We start from the raw sequence: 24,156 nt of genomic DNA on the forward strand, positions 1-24,156 counted from the left end.
AGCAGCATGTGTATAGCAGAGGATGGCCAAGTTGGTCATCAGTGGGAGGAGAGGCCCTTGGCCCTGTGAAGGTTCTATGCCCCAGTGTAGGGGAATGCCAGGGCCAGGAAGCAAGAGGGGATGGGGTGGTGAGCAGGGGGAGGGAGGAGGGAACAGGGGGTTGTTTGAGTTTTTGGGTTTTTTTTTCTTTTCTTTTTTATTGGGGGGAATAGGGGAACCTGGGAAAGGAGATATTGTAAATAAAACATCTAATAAAAAAGGTAATAACAAAAAACCCCAAAAATACAGTAGAGAGAGAAGATGTATGACATTGACCTCTGACCTACACACACACACCCATATACACATTGAAAGGCATACCTACCTGCACACACATGCACACACACGCAAATACACATGCCCACATATACTTAGGCATGCCTTCCTGCGTGCACACACACACACACACACATACACACCACACAATGCCCATATACACATAGGCATGACTACCTACATACACATACACACACACATATGCACGCACGCATACACACACACACTTTAAAGCATGTAATTTGGGGGTGGAAGTATAGACTACACAACTAACATACATGATGTTCTAGGTTTATTCTCCAGCACAAAAAAAAAAAAGAAAAGAAGGAAGGAAGGAGAGAGAGAGGTATCATAAGTGGCTTTTAGTGTAGTCATAGAGTGGTGTAACCACCCTACCACCACCTAATTCCAGAACATTTTCATCACTACAAAAGGAAAGTCTGCAATCACTAGCAGATATTTCTTTTTAAATTGGGTAGGTTTTGCTGCATTTCCTTACCAAAGTTAAAAGAGCATCTTTTATTTTTATTTTTTTGGTTTTTCGAGACAGGGTTTCTCTGTATAGCCCTGGCTGTCCTGGAGCTCACTCTGTAGACCAGGCTGGCCTCGAACTCAGAAATCCACCTGCCTCTGCCTCCCAAGTGCTGGGATTAAAGGCGTGCGCCACCACGCCCGGCAAAAGAGCATCTTTTGACACTGTCTCACCACAGCATCCTTTGACACTGCCTCACCTCAGTATACCCTCCTCCCTCCTCCATATAACAAGGCCTCACTGGTCTCCTTAGATAAGGACAGAAAAGGAAGTCCCCATTCCTCTGTCTCCACAAAGACACTGATTGCATCCTGACATGCTTTCCATACTCACAAAGGAACCAGGACAGCTGGAAATGGGGTGAGGTGGGAGAGTTTCCACCTCACATGAACAAGTCCCCTGGTTCCACTTGCAATATTGGAAATAGGGGACCAGATGTCAAAAGCATCCTTTAAAAATTGTATCAGGGCTGGAGAGATGGTCCAGCAGTTAAGAGGATGTTCTGCCTTTCAGAAGATCTGAGTTTAGGTCCTCATACCATGTCAGGTGACTCACAACCATCTGTAACTCCCACTTCAGGAGCTTTGATGACCTCTTCTGGCCACTGTGGGCACCACACTCATGTGCAGATGCCTACCTCACCCCACAAAATTACAAATAAAAACCAATACTTTTTTAAAAGTGTGCTGAAAGTCCAGCCTGACTTTAACAAGCATTCTGTAGTCTTTCAGAGGATGTACTGATGTCTAAAGTGTACATGGCTTCTACTCTGATCTTGTCAGAGTTAAAGACATTCTAGTGACCCCAAGGCTCAAAGTTCAATGCCACGGCAACCAGGAAACAAAGGCAACAACAGCTTCTCCCCTCAGTTAACACACTGACCTAATACCAGGCTGCTCTGTCCTTGAACGACAAGTACCTTCCCGACTCAAGCCCCCAAAGATCTGCAAAGACTTCACACCCAAGACAACAACTGGCTCTGTAAACTGGTCCCAGCTCTGCTGCTTGGCATCCAATCCCAGGCTGAGAACATAGCCAGCTTGGCAGCCTGGGTGGACAACGCCTGCACCCCTTTCTACCTTTCCTCCTGTGTGTTTTAAGGAACATCCAAAGAGAAAATAATTAGAACCTGCAAGAAAACCCATTGGCGGGCAGGAGGAAAGAAAATTGTGGTGACTTAGGGACGCCACCACATGTTTATGGGAATGCTTTTGTAAGTAACATGGCAATAAAAGAGAGGCCCCTATAAAATGCCACATTCTTCAAAGCTCTTTATAAACAACATTCTCTTTTAAGGAGCGGGGGACTCAGTCATGTTCCTTCCTCATCATTTCCCTTCCAACAAGTGAAAGGAATCCTAATTATAGCATCTCTTAGTAGTGAAGGCATTAACGGAGCCAGTTGCACAGAAAAGTCCACATACTTACATGAACACACACATACACATGCACACATGCTGGAGAGATAAAAGGCACACGGGGAGATCTTTATATGGTACAACAGTGTAGTGCCAGGGGTAGCAGGACAGACGTCTTACTATCCCTATTTGGGTTTTCTGACTGGTTGTATTAAGCATAGTACTTGAACTCCAAAGCCAGTCCGGTCCCACTCTCCTGAGTGAGCGCCCAGTGCTATTTCTATACCATCAAGGTAAGGGCGTGTCTGTATGCTCCACTTTCCCTTTCCTCTCTGCTTTGCTGTGGGGGGAAGCAGAGCCCTTTCCCTGTGTGAGAGGCTCCAGGACATGCCTTCCAGAGCGGCCCTCTGCGGGAGCCAGTTGTGGGCAGGTAACTGAAGCTGCCTTCTGCCCCGCTGTTAATGAGAGTAATTGGCGCACCGCGGAGGGGCTGCTACAGTGCTGTGATTTGCTCAATACGGAGGTCTCCCCTCACCAGATGTGTCGGCAGCGGTGATAGAAATATTTTCCATATGAGCTTGCCTCTCGCCTGCTTAAGTGCTCCGGGCTGAGTGAGGTGGGCCCATTTGTCATTTACTCCACATAGTAAAAAAATCAACAGGGAAGTCGCAAACTTCAGCTTCAAGCAGAGACCAGTGGCCTGCTTTCTTCGGCGCCCAGCATTTCTCATCTACTAGGCATCTCCACTTCCCTCTCAAGAGCTCCGTCCCCCCCAGAGATTATGCACAGCGCAGAGGGCTTGGGTAACCAACAGGCCAGGAGCCTGGGACAAATGACCACCTCAGCCTTGCAGCATGGGCGTGGGTTGGGGAGCACGCCCTTGTGCTTAGGGAAAAAAAAAAAAAGCAATTACATTAGCTTTCAGGGCTCTCTTGGCCCCTGACAAGGCAAACAAAAGGCAAAGCTTGGAAGTGGCCTCGTGGCCCTTTTAGAAGATATATAGATTTAAGAATCACTAGGCTTTTCTGGGAGGAAGATGGGTTCAGGGGAAAGGCTGTGTTTGGATTATTCTTGTCTTTGGAAATTTCCATCAGAGTTAGTAGTGAAGGAGTGGAGGAAGATTCAAAGTTGGTACGGGCTCATTTGCAGGGCAGGGTGGAGACACTAAATGCTCCTTCCTCCTTGCTCGGTAATCAAGGCTTCCAGACTCTGCCTGCATCAAAACGGTCTCCTGGAGGTACCAGTGATGTCCAGAAACATACCCAGCAAACACACGAGCCAGACCAATAAGAAGTTGTCCTCACAGACACTAAAACATGCCTCCTTTTTCCCTGTCAGATCTGGGCATACCACTCTCCCCCGCTCCACACCCACGACAGAACGTAAAATGCAGGTTTACCCGTGCACATCAAAGTGAAGGAGGAGAAAAGTACGGCATGAAGGCAGGGGAGAAAGGTAATCTCTCATGCTGGCAGATTCTCTCAGAGCGCAAGAGGAGAAATGCCTCAAAGGCAGTGTCCTGCATCAGTACCAGACTCTACTGGAATCTAACATGCATTCCCCCAGACCCCTGCAAGCAGCAGCAGAAGCATGCATGCCTTAGACATCTGTCACCCAGGCCATGACAGGTCCCCGGGGAAGCAACTGCATGGACAGGCTCAGCATGAGATTTTTAGAAAGTATAGGCTCCTTCAAGAGGAATTGAAGTTTCCCTGAAAGAAAAGCCTAAAATAAAGTCATATAAAGCATTATTCTTTACACACCACAAAACCTCTTCCCCGATCCCTCTTCGTAGACAGAAGGGGAAATTTAATGCTGACAAAAATATAACTTCTGACAAGATATTTTATTTGGCTTACCTCTCCCCCAGGTCTTGCTAACATTGCTGTCTCAGTGTGGAACAGTGTTAATAACAGGTAGCTGACAAACATTATTACCCAGAGTCAAAGCTACCCTGGAGGAGAATCCGTCTGCCAAGGGCTAACGCTAGCAGATGCACTTGTGTCTCAGGGATTCCAGCCTGGAGTTCCGTAGGCACCGCGCTGGTTCCCTGGCTCTTTCCCCCACTGTACTACCCCGTGCTCAGCCTCTGCTCTGAAGAAACTGGTAAGCTGATCTCTTCATGTAATAACTTCTCCTGGCTGGGGGAGGGGACAGGAGTCAGCTGGGAGCTGGGGGGGGGGCTCCCTTTAACAGAAAGCAGAAAAGGGGAGGGACAGAAATGATCAATGTGGAGTGTGCATCTGGCCTCATTCATGAAAAGGGGTCCAAGGTAAGCACTCTGAATGCAGGGAGATGGCTCTGCCTCCTCCACTGAGGCAGGCAGGAGGCAGTGGGCTGCAGCAGGAGGAGCTGCAGGCAGGCAGATTTGGAGAGCCAGGAGTCCCAGGGTCTTCTTACCTCTAGGTTTGGGTCTCAAGGGCTGTGTGACTATACAAGTTGCCAGCCCGGGATACAGTATATTTTTCCCACTGGCCCCAAGTCAAAAGGTGGGTGGATGGCTTCTGCAGTCCCCTTTCCATCAATTTGATATTTGCAGAAATCTAGGCAAAGACACCACCATCAAAGGCAGCATGGTTAGTAGTCACCAGCATGCCACTTGCTTGTCATATGACCAGGAATGGATGAGAACGGGGGAAGCCACTGTATCTCCCTCTTGCTGTGTTCCTGGGTCGCTGTATTCAAACCAGTATAGAGAGGAATTATTGTAGAGGGTGTAAAAAATATGTTATAAAGTGGGGACACGTGACCTCTGGGTGATAATGCTGTTAAGAAGGTGTAGGGCGACTCTTAGCCCACTCAGAGTGACCATCAGAGTGGAACTGCGGGGCACAGGGAGCAGAGAGGCTTGCACAGACCTCTGGAGGCTTGCAGAACTCCAGGCATCAGTTTTGTTCTGTAATAGTATGAATCAAGGTCCAAAGTGGGTTGCAATCCACCAAGCATTGGATTCTGCCTGGGAAGGCACACAAAAGCATTCTGTGGGTATTGGTGGCCAGGGAGAATAGGGTGGCATCTGGCCCAGTAGAAACTGATTCCCAGTCCTGGAATCAGGCATGTGTTGGTTCAAAACCCTCTTCTATAATTAACACCCTTGAGCCCTGATGGTCCCCTCCTGTGAGATGGAGAAATGTCACCCAATGATCAGGAAGATACTTTGGAGGTCAAACAGGCACACGGCTTGACACAGTTTGTGCCACAGAAGTTCTGGAGGTGCCAGGCTTTGGCTTTGGTCTGACATAAGTTCAGAACTCAGCCCCAGAAAGTAAACTAACAAATACTTGAAAGCTCTAGTTATAGGCATTATTCTGCACAAAAGAGGAACCGATGAGCCTAACTACAGTTTGCAGCCTCTTATTACTACTGGCCATATGGCAGCATTTTACCAGTGAGACTTCATGGAGGGCCTGAGAGGAAAGCACTTCCAATTCCTCCTCTTTCCAGAGAATCAAGAGAAAGGAGGATGCTGGGGTCCCCTTATCTACAAACTCTACTTTGGTAGCCATTCTGAGCCTGAGAGTCAGGTCTTATAAACAACTGTGCTTCCCATACATCTGCTGGCAAGAACATCTGGGGTTCCCTTGGTCCCACCCTAACATCCTCAACAATCATTCTTTAAGCTATAGGCTTGCCCACAGAGACCAAGGAATGCAGCAAGGAGAAAGAGAGAAATGAGTAGGGTTTACTTTATTTTTTGCCTCTGCATCCTCTTCCTTCCTACTCATTGTCATGTGTCTGCACTGGGTCGCTCTGCTTCCTGTTTGTAAGGGGCAGTATTACTGACTCGGTCGCCTGCCAGAAGTGCAGGCATTATTTTAGAAAAGCCCAACTCCTTAAATGACCAGGGATGTTTCCTAGCCAGGGGTTGGGAAATTCCCTTCAGAGGCTCTGGTAGTAAATATTTCCAGTTTTGCAGACCATATGGTTGGGTCTGCAGCAGCTACTTAACTACCATCATAATGAATGAGAAGTCTCAGGCGATATGCACACGATAGATGTGACTGTGTCACAGTAAAACTTTACTTGTACAAATAGTCTCTAGTTGGCCTGGAACTTTGCCCGGCAGGCTAGGCTGGCTGGTTCTCAAGCTTCCTCTGCCTCCCATCCCACTTACCCATCCCTTCCTACCTCTGTCTCCCATCCCGCTTACCCCTGGTGAGGTTGTAAGCTTTTATCACCTCACCCGGCTTTAGATATGTATTCTGGGAATCCCAAGTCCTCGTGCTTTCAAGGCAAGTGGCTTTCCCAACTGAGATTGTTTCCCCAATTCTGCAAGATGATTTCTGGCAACTCTCCCCCTATTGTAGAAGCCCCGAAAATGTCACCAGTGTCGCCACTGTCTCAAAGTACAAGAGGTCATGTTCCAGTCATTCTGTGACTTCTCAGCAGTGCTAACCATGATGTCCTTAAAAGGGAATGTATGGCGAGAGATACCCAACTCTAGATTGACCACCATTCATTATGCAATTGAGCAGCATTGGAAACACAATACTGCACAGCCCCTCTATTTGTTTCCAGAACTTTCTCATCATCCTCAACAGGAATTATGTGGCCAATGCATAACTCCTTACTCCCATGGTCCTTGGTAACCCCCAATCTACTTTCCATCTCTCTGACTCTGCTTATTCCCAGAAATGGAATGACACATGTTGTCCCCTTTCTATCTGACTTAGTTCACATAGTGAACTGTTTTCAGAATTTGTTTATGCTGTGGTATACATCAACAATTCACTTTTTAAAAGGCTGGATAATATTTAGTTATATAGATACACTACGTTGTATCCCATTTGACAATGGTAGCACTTCAGAGAACACAGGCTTATGAGTATGTGTCGGAATCCCTGCTTTCAGCTTGTCTGGACCTAAATCTGAGAGCAGAGTTGCTGGAACCCGATGGTGACTCATGGTCCTCCTGATGCTACCTCTACAGTGTATCCTACCAGCACAGGCAATGTTTTAGCTTGTTGAGGATCAGCCACACTGTTTTCCATGATGGCTGCACCATTGACATTTCTACCTGCAATGGGCAAAGGATAGGTTGTCTTATATCCCTGGCCAGTGCTTGTCATCTTCCTCCTTCTGATAACAGCCATCACAGCGGGTGACATGTGTGTCCTCTTTGAATCTCTCTCTTCCATAGCTCCCTGGAGAGCCCTGCTTGTTTATTTTTTTCATCATCCAACATTCCCTAAGCACCTGTAATCATAGCAACATTCAGGCTGTGACTCATCTAATGCTGACAACAGCCTTACTGTGCTAATTAAGTTGTCCCATGGCATATGTGCACAATGGGTAGATGGTAGGACTGGTGTCCTGGTCCTAACACCAACCGTGTACTCACTCCTACAGCTCATCTCTGAATGCCAGAATGGCACAGCCACCATTTTTCTGAAAATCCTCTAGCTTCCACAAGAGCTCCTGGGCTCAGCTTCTACACACTGTATTCTAGCCACTTCCCTTGTACGTCTGCTCTCCTTGGGCCAGCTCACTATTTCACAAGGGTGGTCCTCAAGCATCCTTTATGCATCCATGGGTGCTCCTGACTATCAGTTGTCTAGTGTCTATTTCCCTGGAGTGTCCAAAATTCAACCGGTCTAAAACAGAACCGCGTCCCTGAAACCCAGTCCTCCTCTTACTTGTCATCTCTCCAAGAACGACATCACTATGTATGGTGGCGTCACCTGTGAGGGATTCCAGAGGCTGACAATGGTGTGAGTCTTCCCAACTTCTCCCTTCTTTATTTAAATCACTGCTGGGTCACACAGAGATTCTGTTTAGCCGAAGCTCTGGAGCCCTGCTGTCCTGCTCCCTTCCAGCCCTCTACCATCACAGGGTGAAAAGTCACCCCTTTCTTCTTCCAGCCTCTTCTCCAGCAAAAATGCCAGGAAGACACAAGTCTCGTCAGGCTGGTCTTCTGAAAATTTTTTGTTTTGTTTTGTTTTGTTTTGTTTTCGAGATAGTGTTTCTCTGTGTAGCTTGGCTGTCCTGGAACTCACTCTGTAGACCAGGCTGACCTCGAACTCAGAAATCCTCCTGCCTCTGCCTCCCAAGTGCCGGGATTAAAGGCGTGCACCACCACCGCCTGGCGGTCTTCTGAATTTTTAAAACCTCTTTAGGCCTGAAAAACATTTCTGACATAATTCAATCTGGACAGAAGAACAGTTGTGCAGGGAGACAATAGTAGTTCTCTCTGACATGAGGATCTTAAATAGCTGGGATGCAGTTATGGAAGCTGAGATGTTAACACTGTGCAATAATATTAAGTTAGCTACGGACATGCTTCTGAGTTTCCCCATTAAAAAAAAAATCTCCATTTCCTGTCTCAGAACCCAACCAGAATCACAGGTTTGAGGAAACAATACCAAGGAAGTGATGTGTCCACCTGACTACATCCACCAGGGGCATAACTACCGACAGGATACATTGCTGACATGTTTACCTCCACCAACTTGGCTAATGTGGTTATCAGCCAGGTATCTCATGAGTAAAAATTACTATTATTTTTCTTCTCCTTTTCCAAATTCTACTCATTATAAATGAGTCTCTAAGTCTAGAGGAATTAAGCTCTACTTCCTAGAAAGGAAGTCTCAAAGGATATTTGGATATGTGTTAAAAACATCATTATAATTAATAAATATATAGAGGAGATGTTTTAAGGGCAGGCAAGTATTCTATTTCCCCTTAGAGTTTTACCAATTTTTAACATCTATCTGTAGCTCTGGTCTGCAGAAAATTACTACTGTGGCATTCTGGGATGATTTTTATGTTTCCCTCATACTTCCTACATACACAGAACAGAATTCATCCGTATGAAAGGTTGGCTGTCTTCTTCCATTTGCTCCATAATTCCATCACTCATGTCCCCTGCTTCTTCAATGGCTCTCCCTTAGGGCTGGTACCCAAACTCCTTAAACAATAACTGTGATCTAGTCTCTTCTGGTCTTCCAGCTCCTTCCCTCTGTCTTTGGTCCACAGCCACTCTACTCTCCAGTCACCTTTACCCACAAGGAAGCACCCCCACAACCACGCGTCCCTGGGTTCCAAGTTTTCTTCCATGTTAAAGCCTTCTAGGATGCCATTTTCCAACCCCCACTGCCTGGGCTCCCTCTGCTCAGTGCCTCTGACAATTCAGGTCAGAGAGTTTGGAGCCCTAAGTGTTGGCAGCCATTTAAATGCCCACTGGGAGGGACACATGAGACAAACTGCTGATGTCCACAAAATGAGACACTTGAAGCAATGCTTTTTTTTTTTTTTGAGACAGGATTTTGTTCTGCAGCCCAGTCTGGCCTTGAGTTTTCAATCTTTCTGACTTAGCCTCCAGGTTCCTGAGAGTTCGACCCACAGTCTGCTCTGCAGCAATGAAAACAACAACAACAACAACAACAACAACAAATCCGCCATGTTGTTTCCTATGTAAGGATAAGAAACGTTAAGATGGACTATAAAGAGATAAAGAAAAATGGTGCCACAGAGCACCCACCAACTCACATGGACACGCTTCTAAGTGCTCATATATGTGTTACGCACACAGAGCTGTCAATGACTGATGGGAGGGAGGGGGACTGAAGAGCTTCGGAGAAGAGCGAGGAGCAGACGCACTGCTGTGTATCTATGCTTCCTTACGTGATAGAGACGTAGTCACCTCTGAAGACCTGAGCACTTGAAGAGAGTCCACATGCAGTGTGTTGTAAATGCTAACATTGGGTGACATAGAGGATATTAAATAACTTTGTTTCACTTTTTTCAGTGTGGTCATTTGTGGAGTTTTAAACGGCTTCACATTTCTATTGGCAAGCATTTCTATATTCCCTTCGAGCTGAATGTTCAGGCATGAATGTATTGCTAGTCAAAGTTAAATAAAAATGGCCTGATGGTAACGGCAATAGTTTACAGTTAAATGAGTGACTACACACAGGTCCCACTCATTTCCACAAGCCTGAGTGGCCCCTTCCCAGGAGTTACACTGTATCAGTTGAGGCCCGTGACCCTGGCTCCTGGCTCCTGTATCGCCTTCTGCTCGCTCTCAGTGTGGCATTTACCATCCTTTGTGCTAACTGTTTATGCATGCACCTTGCCTTCACAGAACAGAGTGGGCCCTCTGGGACAGCTGATGTGTCTTTGTGCCCATGCTCAGACTCCGCAGGGGCTGCCCTGTTCAAGGTGGGCTGAGGAAGGGAATGCAGGCATAGGAAGGTCTCACGGGACACTCCTATTTCATTACGATGAGTGCACAGGGCTAACAGTTCATCTTTGAAAACAGGAAAGGTAAAGGGGACAGGAGAGCATCAAGAGTGCTGTCAGGGAACAAGGAGAAGTGTGTGTGTGTGTGTATGTGTGTGTGTGTGCATGGGGGAAGAGAGAAAAAGACAGAGAGACAGAGAGAGACACAGAGAGAGATTGAGTGTAAGTGTGTGTGTGTGTGTGTGTGTGTGTGTGTGTGTGTGTGCATGGGGGGAGAGAGAAAGAGAGAGGGAGAGAGAGTGAGAGAGGTTGAGAGAGAGAGATTGAGAGAGAGAGCCTTCGCAGAGGTCTACAACTATATCGTTTATATTTTGTGCACTTCTGACTTACTAAAAATAAATTCACAGTGTATTTTCCCCTCTAAAGATCTTACTTTATTTCTTGCAAAGAATGTCACTTGAAGAAAGACGGAAGGCGCAGCCTTCTTCACAGAGGAACACACTGCAAATATATTGTATGGATCTATGGCAAGGTGGGGCCACCGGTCAGGGAGGCTGGCCCCATGCATGTGGAGTGCAGGAGGAGAAGCAGGTGTTAGTAATTAACTCCCCCTTTCTGTGAGCTGAAGAGCCATTAACTGGCCAGAGTTGAGACATGGAAAGCACTGTTCTGTTGCATTTCTAGCAACTTCTCTCCATTAAAGGTAAGGGAAATAATGAGCACCTACAACAAAGGGACCACTCCGTCCTTGTCTCTCTGGCTTTGGTTGAAGTCTGGCTGTATGAGCACCTTCAATCAGCAGAGGAGCTATGTGGGCTTACAGAAGGCAGGGTGACTGTGGCTCAGTTCAGCTGGGTTCAGGAATGAGACACAGAGCCAAGAGTAGAGACCTCAACAGGACAATGCCCATGTGCTGTGGTTCTTCCTAACTCTGGAGACACCAAAGAACTACCTTAGAAAAGGCAGCAAAGACATTCACAAATTGGCCATGTTCATTATAACAAGAATTTGCTTGGAAGTACGGTCTCAAAATGTATTCTCTGGGTCTGGAGAGATGGTTCAGTAGTTAAGAGTACTGTCTGCTCTTCCAGATGCCCTGAGTTCAATTCCCAGCAACCACATGGTGTGCCATAACCATTTATAATGGGATCTGATACCCTGTTCTGGCACACAGATGTACATGCAGATAGAGCACTCAGACACATAAAATAAATAAAATCTTTAAAAAACATGTCCTCTGGATTAGAATCTTCAGGGAACTTTGCAGAGATATAAATACCTGCTTCTCACATTTTATTTACTGAACCAGGAATTCAAAGAGCAGGTCCCTTCAGCCAATTATAACACAAGTAGTTGCTCATCTGGGTGACCTCTGCAGGACTTCTCTGCTCATATGTATTATTATACATCATTACTAAGTGATAGTTTTGTCTAGTCACCTTATTTACAATTTCAGTGCATGGTAGTATTTTATAAAAACATTTTTTTTAAAAAAAAAAACAAGCCTGCCAGATATTATAGCATAGTGCCAATGTACAATAAATCAAACTCAACAGTAAAGGAAGTGACAAGCCATTTTCCCAAATAAACATGTCTGAGCATTGGTCCCTGATCATCAAGCCAATTCAAACCAGCAAGGGAAAGGTGGGAAAGGTTGGGGACATGGTTAACCACTGGAAAGCAAACGAACTTACTTATCTAATTTCCACCATACGCCAAAATAAATTTCTGATGGATTAAAGAGCTCAGACAAACAAAACAAGTCTGAAAACTGCTTAAGAAGATGGGTGAGTGTTTCTATATTCTTGAGATGGGAAAAGACTTGTATACACAGCTCTAATAAGGTCAGAAATTAGTTCTTAAAATAACATATTTATGTATGTTTTTAAATCCCCACCCATCAAATATACCATAAAGAGAATTAAAAGTCTAATACAGAGTAAGATACATTTATCACTTGTTTATTATCTTAAGATGTTAGTTCTTTTTATGGGGCCTGAGAATGCAGTGATCGGCAAACCAGACTCAGTTCCAGTCTTTGTGGAGCTGACTGGCCCAGGAGACAATGCTAATGAAATCCAAGTAATGTGCCTGATACCGCAGTGCTAAGGGGGTTGCACAGGAGAGCTATGTGGTGGTCTAAGAGGCTTGTCCTCATTAGGGGGATTGCCTTGCCTTGGGAGCAATAATGGCTTTTATGACAACCAGAGAGGCAGCAGGTGTGGATAATGAAAAGTGAGCAAGAAAGGCCAGCATCAGCTTGGGCCGGAGACAAAGAGACACACCATGAAAGAGTTTTGTCCTCTTCCCGTAAGCATCCAATGAAAGGGCAGGGGCAGCAGTTACGAGGACAAAATTTGCATTTTGCAAAGACGACTCTGTTGTACAGAGAGGGATCAGAAGGCGTGAAGAAAGGAAGCCAGGAGAGGAAGATTACAGCCATGATCTGGATTAAAAGGAAGAGGGCTAAAACCAGGATGGCTGAAAGGGGTGAATGGGAAAGGGGCCATGCTAGTAATGTATCTTTTAAAATGATCACATAAAGGCAATTTCAACAGTGAAATGTCAGATTTGACACTCAGACACAGGAGTGTGCTTGAATAAAGCATAGTACGCCCCCAAAGTAAAATCCCACCCGATCACTTAGAGTGAGCACATCATTTAATTATTGATATGGGCACGTTGATATACTATGCTCTAAGGCAAAATGAACCCACACAGTGAAGAAATCTCTCAATCAGTGAAGCCAAGATAGATGGACAGCAGCATTCAAAAGTAGGAAGATGAGTCCTCTGCCTTCTACTGCACACAAAATGAACCCAGAGTGGATCAGATTGCCCATCCATGTGATTCTAATATATAAGAGCCTATGTTATATAGTAATACAGTGTATGTCATGCCTATGTATAATATTGCATAGTATACAGTAATATACTATATTAGATTACATACTTAAAAGATACTTTCAGCAATTTTTCAGTGAGAATCATAAATCAGAATGACAATAAATATGTCAACAGATCAACAATATGAACTAACTAGTACCCTCAGAGCTCCCAGGGACTAAACCACCAACCAAGGAGTACACATGGGTGACTGATGGCTCTGGCAGCATATGTATAGTAGAGGATGGCCAAGTCAGTCATCAATGGGAGGAGAGGCCTTTGGCCCTGTGAAGGTTCTGTGCCCCAGTGTAGGGGAATGCCAGGGCCAGTAAGTGGGAGAGGGTGGGGTGGCGAGCAGGGGGAGTGGGGAGGGAACAGGGGTTTGTTCTTGTTGTTTTTGGGGTTTTTTTTTTGGAGGGGAAACTGGGAAAGGAGAAATCATATGACATGTAAATAAAGAAAATATTTAATAATAATAATAAAAAAAGAGTGACAGCACCAAGGGGCACCTGTTCCAGAATGCCTGGATACATTGGCTTGCATACCATCGAAAAGTGAGCATAGCTCTAACAACATTAAAAAAAATATGTCAACAGTTTGCTTTAGTCACTATGATGTACACATATGTCAAAGCAGAATGTAGTACAGCATACATATATATGATTCTTACCTGTCAATTAAAAATAGACAGAAAAATCCCAAACTGAGGAAAGCCCCACCATGTGGCCATCCTAATCCCTGGGATCTGGAAACGTTACATGTGCTGGTCAGCATTTTGTCAACTTGACACAGCTGGAGTCATCAGAGACTAAGGAACCTCAATTGAGAAAATGTCCCCATGAGGTTGGTCTGTAGGCAAGCCTTTCTTGTTTACTGCTTGGTTTGGAAGGGCCTAGCCCATTTGGGGTCACTGCTATCCATGGGCAGGTGATCCTGCGGTATATAAGGAAGCAAACTGGGCAAGCCAGTAGTAAACAGTGTTCCTCCATGGTCTCTGCTTCAGTTCCTGCTTCCATGTTCCTCCTCTGGCTTTTCTCAATGATGGACTAAAAGCTACAAGCCAAAATAAGCCCTTTTTCCCCAAGTTGCTTTTGGCCCATGTTTTTCTATTCTTAAAAACATGTTTTTAGTTGATTTATGTGTAGGTTTTGCCTGCATATCTATATGTGTACTATATGTGTACCATGAGCATGCCTGGTGGCCATGGAGACCAGAAGAGGTCATTGGATCCCTGGGACTAGTGTTATAGATGGTTCTGAGTTGTTATATGGATGCTGGGAATGAACCCAAGTCCTCTGCAAAAGCAACAGGTACTCTTAACCACTGAGTCAACTCTCAAGCCCCTTTGGCCAGTGTTCTATCACAGCAATAGAGACATAACTAAGACATGGCAAAGGAAAATTAGAGGAGCTGGTAGAAGTGGCATTGGCTGATCTGGTGAATTTATAAAAGGTAGGTTAGCTTGGACAATCTAGGTGGACTCAGTCAGTTACAAGGATCCCATAAGTATGGCAGAAGTGGGTAGATGATGATGTCAGAGAAATTTGACTTGAGAGGAACTTTAGTTGAAAAAGAGCCCTGAGCTCAGGAGCATGTACAGTCTATAGAAGCTGTGGGAGACAAGAAGGTAGGACTCCTAGGTATCCAGTCCTGTGAATACCTTTATTAATTTTATTATTACCATTATTATATTATTAATTCTTATGCATGCATGTATGTATGTAGTATGTATATGTATGTATGCACTGCTCACATATGCCACAGTACACATGAGAAGCTTAGAGGAAAACTCTCAGGAGCCAGTTCTCTCCTGCCATCTTCACATGGGTTTGGGGGTTCAAACTCAGGTCACCAGCTTGCACGGCAAGTACCATGGTATTTGGTTATAAGAGGTGAAGCTACACAATGAAGTGCCCTTGGAAATATAAAACTAATCGAAGGAGGCCAGTTACAAGACAGCATTTGTTGACTGATATCATTTATGTGAAAAGTCTGGAATACTCAAATTTATAAAGACAAAAATTAGATTAGCACTTTTCTAGGCTGAAGAGCTAAAGGGGAGACAGAATGACTGCTAATGAATATGGGGTCATTTGGGGGGCTGTCACAGTGTGTATGCAAATGTACACATGTATATTATATATGTGTGTGTATATATACACTTTAATCAGAAAACTGCATCAAACATGAGGTAGATCTCAACTAAGCTGATTTTTGTAGCAGCCAAATTTTAACGCAGTGCCCTTAAAATTCTCTTTTAGGTAAGCACCAAAAATATTAGCCCCATTCTTGTTTTTCATATTTTAGTTATTTTCTATTTTTCTTTCATACTGGGCCAAAATAAACAAGTCAGCTCAACCAACAGACAAAGTTATTCATTTGGAAAAATATGAAATAAAAGTAGGGAAGGCTATGAACGGACAATCAGTAAATAGAGGCTGAATCATGCAAAAAGCAAGTGGAATACGGAAGACATTAGAGGCATTCCAGGAGACAGGAAACAACGAGCTGCCGCACTCACCTCATCCACCTGCACAGAAAATGATTTACATGGGGAAGCAGGTGGCATGAGGCACTTGGCACAGGTCCTTTCAGCGTAGGCTTCTCATGCACTGTGTACACAGGTCCCTGGAATCTTTAGATCAACAGACTGAGGTGGGTGATAGCCCCTAGTGAAGCTGGTAGTCTTCGCTTGGAAAGGCAGTGTCCATACTTTGAGTCAAAAAGTTTTTAGCAGGCAATATCAGAAGACTTACTAATTCATATGTTTTAAAATAATACCAGTTCTATATCTATGAATGATGGGAGTCCAAATTATCTAAGGACAGTTTTCAATATTGTTTGGAAGAGGGAAAAACCTTAGGAATGCAAATATTTAACCACAGGTTCTGAGTTACCTTTCTGTTTAAATTCAACTATGACTTACTTACATAAATAATGTGTTGCCGGCCCACAGAATCAACTAAGCTGGGCTCATAGGAGCTCAGAGAGATCGAAGCGACATCCACAAAGCCTGTATGGTTTGAGCTAGGGTGGGCTGGGGAGATGGCTCAGCGGTTAAGAGTGCCGACTGCTCTTCTGAAGGTCGTGAGTTCAAATCCCAGCAACCACATGATGACTCACAACCATCCATGACGCCCTCTTCTGGAGTGTCTGAAGACAGCTACAGTATACTTACATATAATAAATAAATCTTATGGGGCTGGAGAGAAGGCTCAGTGGTTTGAGCTAGGCCCTTTGCACGTATGTTATGTTGTATAGCCTGGAGTTCTCGTGGGACTCATGAGCAGTGGGAGTAGGGGCTGTCTCTGACTCTTTGACCTGTTCTTGGGACCCGTTTCCTCCTACTGGGTTGCCTCATCCTGTCTTGATGAGGGGTTGTGCCTTATTGTAATTTCTTATGTTGTGTTTGGTTGACATCCTTGGGAGGCCTGCTCTTTTCTGATGGAAACGGAGGGGAGGGGATCTGGGGCAGAGGGGAAGTGTGGTGGTGGGGACTGGGAAGAGGGGAAGGAGGGTAAACTGCAGTTGGGATGTAATGTAGGAGAAAAGAATAATAAACAAACAAATAAATAAACAAACAAATAAATAAAATGTTACCATATTTATTGACACTGGGGTTTACCATGTTGGCTGTCAAGTGAAGGAAAGTAACAACGCACAGTTTCAAGGACTGAACCATGGCATCATGAACATACAGGAAGAGGTACTGAGAAGTTGGCTCTCTGGCATGTTATTGCTTAGTTATGTCTAAGGTGATGCTCCAGCATGATATGGCTAGTTACCTCTGAGTGGTAATTTTGATTTTTTCCCCACTTGTGAATCTACACCTTTTAATGTTCCCACCATAAACTCATGAAATTTTAATAATCTTAAGTAGTGAATTTTATTTGAATTCAGCTTAGATCCTTGTAGCTCAGCTCAGCAAAACATGCAATAGCGCCCTCTAGGGTTCATTCATCCAAACTGCAGACACCTTGTCCCAGAAACCCAGTGAGGACCTACAACACAACAGTCAATCCAAACATCTCATTTGACAGAAGGGCAAGCACACAGGCAGGTATCTCAGAAGCACTAAGTTTTTGTTTTTGTTTTTGTTTTTTTATACCAGTGCTGGTAGTTTTCAGTGTTTTCAGCAGGGCTGAGACAATGTTTCCACTCTTACCAGCAGGGCTGAGACAATGTTTCCAGTGGATTCACAACAGGGTGCTGATTGCTTGCTTGCTTTTCTCCCAAAGATCCCAATTATCACCCTCTTCTAATATTAATTTGACTTAATTAAATATGGATAAATTTCTCATTTGAAAAGAACAGAGGTGATTATTTTTCTCTGGCTTTGTATTAACAGACCTGTCAAACTTCTATGGCAGTAAAGCAATAGCCCCCACCTACGTGGGTAGAATGGCTTAAACCTGTAAGATGAAGTTCTACATGAAAGAGTACTACCTTCAGAGTTGTTCTGATTCCATTGATGCTAGCACAAGAAAACACCCTGAGCAAAACCAACTCCATTTTATAGCTTACTGTTGAGGGGAAACCAAGGCAGAAATGTAAACAGCTAGTTACATCACATTCTCAGTCAAAAGCAGAGAGAAATGGACACATTCATGCTGTCATCTTGCTCTCTGCTGCTTATGCTGAGATACAGGTCATCATGATACAGTTCAGTGCCCAGCCTAGGGAATGGTACCACCCACAGTGGGCTGGGCCAATTAATAATCAAGACTACCCACTAGGCATGCCCACAGGCCAACTTTATCTAGATAGGTCTTCAACTGAGATTTTCTTTCTTCTAGGTTGTGATGTGGGGAAACTAACCAGTACAAGAGCTCTCTGGTCAATGTCAGGAGTTTAGTCTTGGGACTGTCTATCATGTCTGTTTGTCTTTCTGTCTCACTTCTTCTAAGCAAAGGCTATGGGGTAAGTGCCAAAGGTTCCACAAAGCTCTGTTGCATTTCCAGTCATGGCTAAAAACCTCTACGGCACAAGTGTGCTCACTTCTTAACATTTTGTGGGTCCTTATTTCAGGCTACAAAGCTCACAGAACTTTCTTGGTGGCATTACACATTAAGTTAATCTATCAGTTCTTTTTGCAGATGAAGAGACCAGGGCTCATAGAAGTTGAACTGGTGGTCAACAGGCTGGCCATTGATGGGTAAAGGAGAAATTCAAACCCTGGGCCCTTCTCTCCACACTGAGCCCTTAATCACTCTCAACCATGATTGAATTTACCCACTTCTAAACAACTCCACTGTCTTCTCTGGCCAAGTTATCCAAGTCCGCAGACAGTTTCAATTGACTCCTAACTGGTCTCTGAGATTCTACCCTGACTGACACTGTAAATGGAGAGTGGAAACTGATTGTCCCCTTGTTTCCTTAAAGTTTCCTATTGACTTTGAGATAAATGAGAAGCCTTTATACCTGAATTAAGAGGTCCATAGCACTGCAGGAGTAACTACATGCCTAATACTGTATATCTGGCCAAGATCCAGTGGTGGGAAGCACACGGCTCCAGGGTAAACCTATGACTATAATTTTGCTTGATGGATGTAGTATTATACCGCTCCCTAATTTCCTACCCAGAGCATAGTGCTGCTCTCATACCTCATCAGAGAAGGTTCTCTGTGCAGGGGATGGTAGTTAATGTAAAAATTCATAACTGGTCAAATGCAGAGAGTGTCAGTGGAGTGCTCAGTCACAAATGGGATATCTATGTGCCCCCTCCCCTAAGTCTCAGGGACTATCGTGGAAGAGGGGACAAAAAGACTAAGATCCAGAGGTCAGAGAGAACCAGGGTAAAACCATGTCTCTAGATAGGACAGGAAGCTGAACTTGTGCACTTACAGTAGCTGTGGCTGCCCACACAAGACCTGCACAAGGGCAGTCAACATTCTAGCATGGCATGGGAAAAGGATTGGAAAACCCCTACCCATGAGGTGCTATGGAGAGCTAATGGCTTCTGGGGGGGGGGGTCAGTGTTCTTTAAGTGTGTCTCTAGTAGGCTGACCATGTTCCAATAACTGGCACTATTCCCTGTGACTGACACTATATGTTTGACCCCATGAATGACATGGGCGGCAGCAGTGGAAGTACATAGGCTATTAAATTTTAAAAAGCATGAAGTGTGATGGGATGGATCTAGACAGGGTGATGGGGAGGAGTTGAGAGTAGGTCTGATCAGAATATATTGTGAGAAATTCTCCAAGAATTGATTAAGATATCTACTTAAAAAAGACACAAATTTGGGGTGGTAGGAAGTTCATGGAGGATCTGGGAGGAGTTAAAAGTGAGTTGTACGAAATTCACACAGAACTAATAGAAATATTTTAAGAGAAGCCCTTAGCAGAACAGGAAAGGCAGTGGGACCTGACCCCTCCTACCACACTCAATGGCCATTGCCATCCCTCCAGCTGTAGCTCCTCCCTGCTCAGCTGGCCTATAGCTGAAAACTCCACCCTGCCTCCTCCCCTTACCCCCTGTGGCAAAGGCAATGTCCTCCCTGCGGCTTGCTCACCTCAGATTTGCTTGTCCCACCCCACTGACCCCAGCAGGATAATTGTTTTCCTTGCCTGTACTTTTCCCTCTGGGCCCCTTTCCCCTCTACAGCACAGATTTCTCACTTATTTAAGATTAATTAACTAGACTATGAGGTTTTGATGACAGAGCCCCATCTGGGATTTCTTTGGAAGTGAGGGCTATATAGCACACAGTGGAGGTCAAACACCCTAATGGAAGAAGGTAAACATTACCCAGATCCAAAGCGGTCGGGTGAGACTTCCCTTGCCAAGGCACACTGGATGAAGAGATTATTTGAAGGAGAAGTTTCCATGAAGCCCCTTAAGTCGCTGGAATGTCAACTGACTCTACCTTGAAAGCATCATTATATTGGCACAATTCTGCTGGGTAAACAGATGGTGCTTCTGTTGTTGCTTTAATGCCTGGTCACATCATTTTTAGCTTCAAAGTTATTTCAAACCCTGGACATCTTTTTCTCCTTACCTACTTCCTCTCTCCATTTCTCCTAGCCATGGATGCTGAGCTGGCAGCAAGCCCGGCAAGATCAGCGTGAGGACACAGCTCTGAGTTCTGCTAACCTCCACCTGTGGAACCAGCCAGTCTTGGCTCTAAGTAAAGCAACACAAGCTGCTTTAAAAGCTGCTCTAACTTTTAACAATAATATCTTCCATGGGTATTTCCTACTTTTCCCCGTAGAAGAAGGTGATTACTGAAGAAGACAAAGGCCATGTCGAGCAGCCAAGAGGGACCAGAAGACACCAACCAAAAGGCAACAGTCAATGTGTTAATAGAGTTGCCAGCATTGCTTAGTGTGTGTTCAGGGTAGCAGCCAAAGATGATAATCCAACTTCATAATTCCAAAGCAAATTTCAATGAATGAAGCCACTAAGGAAAGACCAAAGGCCTTTATATGTACTGTGTGTATTGTTTATATGCATCCTGTCATGCATTAGGCTGGGAAGTAGATGTGACCCCCCCCCATTGCTTCTCTTATAGTTTTGGTTGTGAGCTTAGCCTTTAATAGCTGATTCATCTCTCTAGGCCCCAATTCCTTCTCAGTTCTAACAGCATGATAGCCTTCATTTATTTTTATTTTTATTTTTTTATTAGATATTTTCTTTATTTACATGTCATATTTCCCAGTTTCCCCTCCAAAAGAAACCAACAACAACAAGAACAAACCCCTGTTCCCTCCCCCCTTCCCCTCCTTGCCACCCCACCCTCTCTCACTTACTGGCCCTGGCATTCCCCTACACTGGGGCACAGGACCTTCACAGGGCCAAGGGCCTCTCCTCCCCTTGATGACCGACTTGGCCATCGTCTGCTATACACATGCTGCCGGAGCAATCAGTGCCACCATATGTACTCCTTGGTTAGTGGTTTAGTCCCTCGGAGCTCTGGGGTACTAGTTAGTTCATATTGTTGTTTGTCCTAAGGGGCTGCAAACCCTTCAGCTCCTTTGGTTCTTTCTCTAGCTCCTTCATTTTGGGACCCTGTACTCAGTTCAATGGATGGCTGTGAGCCTCTACTTCTGTATTAGTCGGGCACTGGCAGAGCCTCTTGGGAGACAGCTATATCAGGCTGGATTTTGAAGACTTGCAGAAGCTCAAGTCTGGAAAGATAAAATTTCTTTCAGTGTGCTTCATTTAGGTCACTATAAACATAAGCGACCAATTGAAACAAGTATTTAGAGCAAAATTGAGTAATTTTCTAATTTCTGAGTTTAAGACTGAGGAAAATAATACAGTGCTTCTCCTGTTCTTACTAAGGTGCCCAGCTCAGGCCAGTGTCTGGCAGCAGGAGTGTTTAATCTAATTTAAAGCACAATTCTTATAGTTAATCACTAACTCCAGCTTTCATCTGAAAACTGTTGGGTAAAAGAAAAAAAAAAAAACTAAACAGGCCACTAGTAAGAACCACATTCCATATGTCTTATGATCAATAGACAGAGAATATTTTAAATAAATGGTAGAGTTGATTTTTAGGCAACTGTGAATTCTTTTTCTTCCATGGTGACCAAACATAAAATGTGCAATCCTGTTGGGAAGAGCGTCACGTGTGGTCCGTTACCTTGGAAACCTACACCGCTTCACACTAACACACTGGGGAATGAAGTTTGACATGATTTGAGGGTCATTTGGTTCCTAGTAGTGGCCATTTCTTACATGTGGTAACTTGACATAGTATCATGGCATGGCATATTGTGCCTCAGACACTAAGAAGCCTATCCTAGGTTGAAACAAAGATAAATCTTACACAGAGACCACAGCTTGGCAGAATAGCTATTGTCTGCTAAGTGGTGATCCATCATCGGGCTGATTTGAAGGATTTGTATCACCTAACTGGAAACATGTCAAATAAGACCCCTGGCATTGGCACAGTGATAGATAAAGCCTCTTTACATGTCTGGTCTGCCATCCAACCTATAAACGCGCCAACAGAGATTCATACTCGTGTATCCAACACACACCAAAGACATCATGTAGGAACAACCCCTACACCCACCCCCCAAACACAACCTTAAAAAAAGTCCTCAAATCAACTGAAGAAAAGCACAATGCAGCTAACTGCCAAGAATGACTGCCTGGCTAGCCGGGAGAGCTAACGTCTGTCTCCAACAAGGAGGGGGACTCGAGAATGCCCTGCCTGAGCCTGTGTTGTGTGATTTAAGAGAGGAAATACTTAGGGGCTTAGGAGACCTTTGCAGGGATCCTGGAAGCTGCCTGTGAGTTTGAAGACCCTCACATCCCCCGGAATCCAGGCTCCTTTCTCTCTGGAAGCCACCAGGAGCTCGAGCCCATACGCTGGGATTTTAGAAGGACTGTGAAGCAGGCAATGAATCAGAACAATTGAAACTCTGTTCAAGTAGATAGCAATATATTGTGGTGCTGTCACGGCTACAGGGAGAAAAGCTAGACTTTTACAGTGAAATAATGGCAGGTCACCAAAAAGCTTTACCCCCAGATAAGGTGTCCAAGAGCAGATGCAGTGAATGGGCCCAGCCCCGCTTCTGCAGCTCCAAGAGGAGTCTGCAGGGTGCTAGGGGCTAGAAGCCCCTGGATGAGCAACACTGCCCCTGCCCCTCTACAGCACCAGGGCTACAGGGACTCGGACAGTGTTTCAACAGTTAGGGATGATGCTACAGGAAGCTGCAGAGGTCAGATCCTTTCAGTAATATTTACCAAACACCATGGCTTTCTTTATGCACATCTGACAGCCTCGGGAAACCTTCTTCCGGTGCCATCTACCTTTCTTCTTTAAGATTTATTTATTTATTATATGTAAGTACACTGTAGCTGTCTTCAGACGCACCAGAAGAGGGCATCAGATCTCATTTTGGGTGGTTGTGAGCCACCATGTGGTTGCTGGGATTTGAACTCATGACCTTCTGAAGAGCAGTCGGTGCTCTTCCCTGCTGAGCCATCTCACCAGCCCTACCTTTCTTCTTTAAAAGACTAAAAAACATCGCATGTATGTATGTGTTTGTATGTATGTGTATGTGTATGTTTGTGCATGGTTTTAAACACACAAGTGCCGTACCTAAGGAAGCCAGAAGGAGTTAGAACGACTGGAGTTCCAGGCAGTTGTGAACCATCTGACTAGGAACCTAAATGGATCATCCGCAAGTGCAGTGTGTGCTCTTAACTACTGAGGCACTCTCCAGCCCCTCCCCTTCTTTTTTGAGACAGGAATTTAGTAAGTTAGGCTGTCTAGCCAGTGACCACAGTGCATCTTTCTGTCTCTGCCTCCGAGTGATGGGATTACAAAGGTGTACTATCATGCCCAGCTTTCTATACAGGTGCTGGGAATTCAAATCGGGTCCTCCTGTTTGTGAGACAAACACTTTATCGACTGAGCTATCTCCCAAGTCCAGAACCATGTTTTTCTCCTGCACATGAGACAAGGGAAATCTCTCTACTGCGCAAAAGCTTCACTAGGACCTGGCCCTTAGTGGGATTTCCCCTGCTGACTTCTGAGCCTGGGTCCTGTGAACTAGAACTGCAAGAATGTTCTTTCTGTCCATAGAATAGGATAGCAGTAATCAATTCTTTGAAACTTGTCACTAGGAAAAGCACAAAACATGCTTAGAAGTGTTAGTTGTCGCATTTAATTGCCTTAGAGTCAAATGTAGGCAATAATATTACTTTGCTGTGTGCCCTTGATAAATTTACTTAATCTCTGTGCCTATGTTCCTCATCTACACAACTAGATGAACAACAGCACATTTCCCTTAATGATGTTATAAGAATTAAGTGAAGCTGGGTATGGCACACATATTTAATTCCAGCACTCAAGAGGCAGAAGCAGGCTGGATCTTTCTGAGTTCAAAGCCAGCCTTGTCTCCAGAGTGAGTTCTAGGACAGCCAGGG

General features: G+C 44.7%; 1 protein-coding gene and 1 long non-coding RNA gene across 7 annotated transcripts in view; one reads left to right on the forward strand and one right to left on the reverse strand.

The window, feature by feature from the left end:
• The window catches only part of Thsd4 (thrombospondin type 1 domain containing 4), a 585,726-nt gene that overhangs the window by 178,092 nt on the left and 383,478 nt on the right, over positions 1-24,156 (reverse strand). The window contains exon 1 of one of the 3 annotated variants that reach the window (XM_031346068.1): positions 4,064-4,333. The exons of the other annotated variants lie outside the window; for them this stretch is intronic. Within the exon in view, the coding sequence (XP_031201928.1) occupies positions 4,064-4,135 (72 nt within the window). The 5' untranslated portion in view covers positions 4,136-4,333. Of the gene's footprint in view, positions 1-4,063; positions 4,334-24,156 lie in introns of those variants that run through there. 3 annotated transcript variants of the gene reach the window in all.
• Positions 1,706-10,081, forward strand: LOC116073862. Of its 4 annotated transcripts, none has more exons than XR_004111946.1 (4): positions 1,706-2,060; positions 3,543-3,659; positions 4,075-4,310; positions 9,466-10,081. It is a non-coding gene; the product is annotated as an uncharacterized LOC116073862 (long non-coding RNA). The 4 variants fall into 4 exon arrangements; XR_004111949.1 differs by having other exon boundaries at positions 9,519-10,081; XR_004111948.1 differs by lacking the exon at positions 9,466-10,081 and adding an exon at positions 8,531-8,661.

The sequence above is a fragment of the Mastomys coucha genome, unplaced genomic scaffold (genome assembly GCF_008632895.1).
Source record: "Mastomys coucha isolate ucsf_1 unplaced genomic scaffold, UCSF_Mcou_1 pScaffold23, whole genome shotgun sequence".
Classification (NCBI taxonomy): Eukaryota; Metazoa; Chordata; class Mammalia; order Rodentia; family Muridae; genus Mastomys; species Mastomys coucha.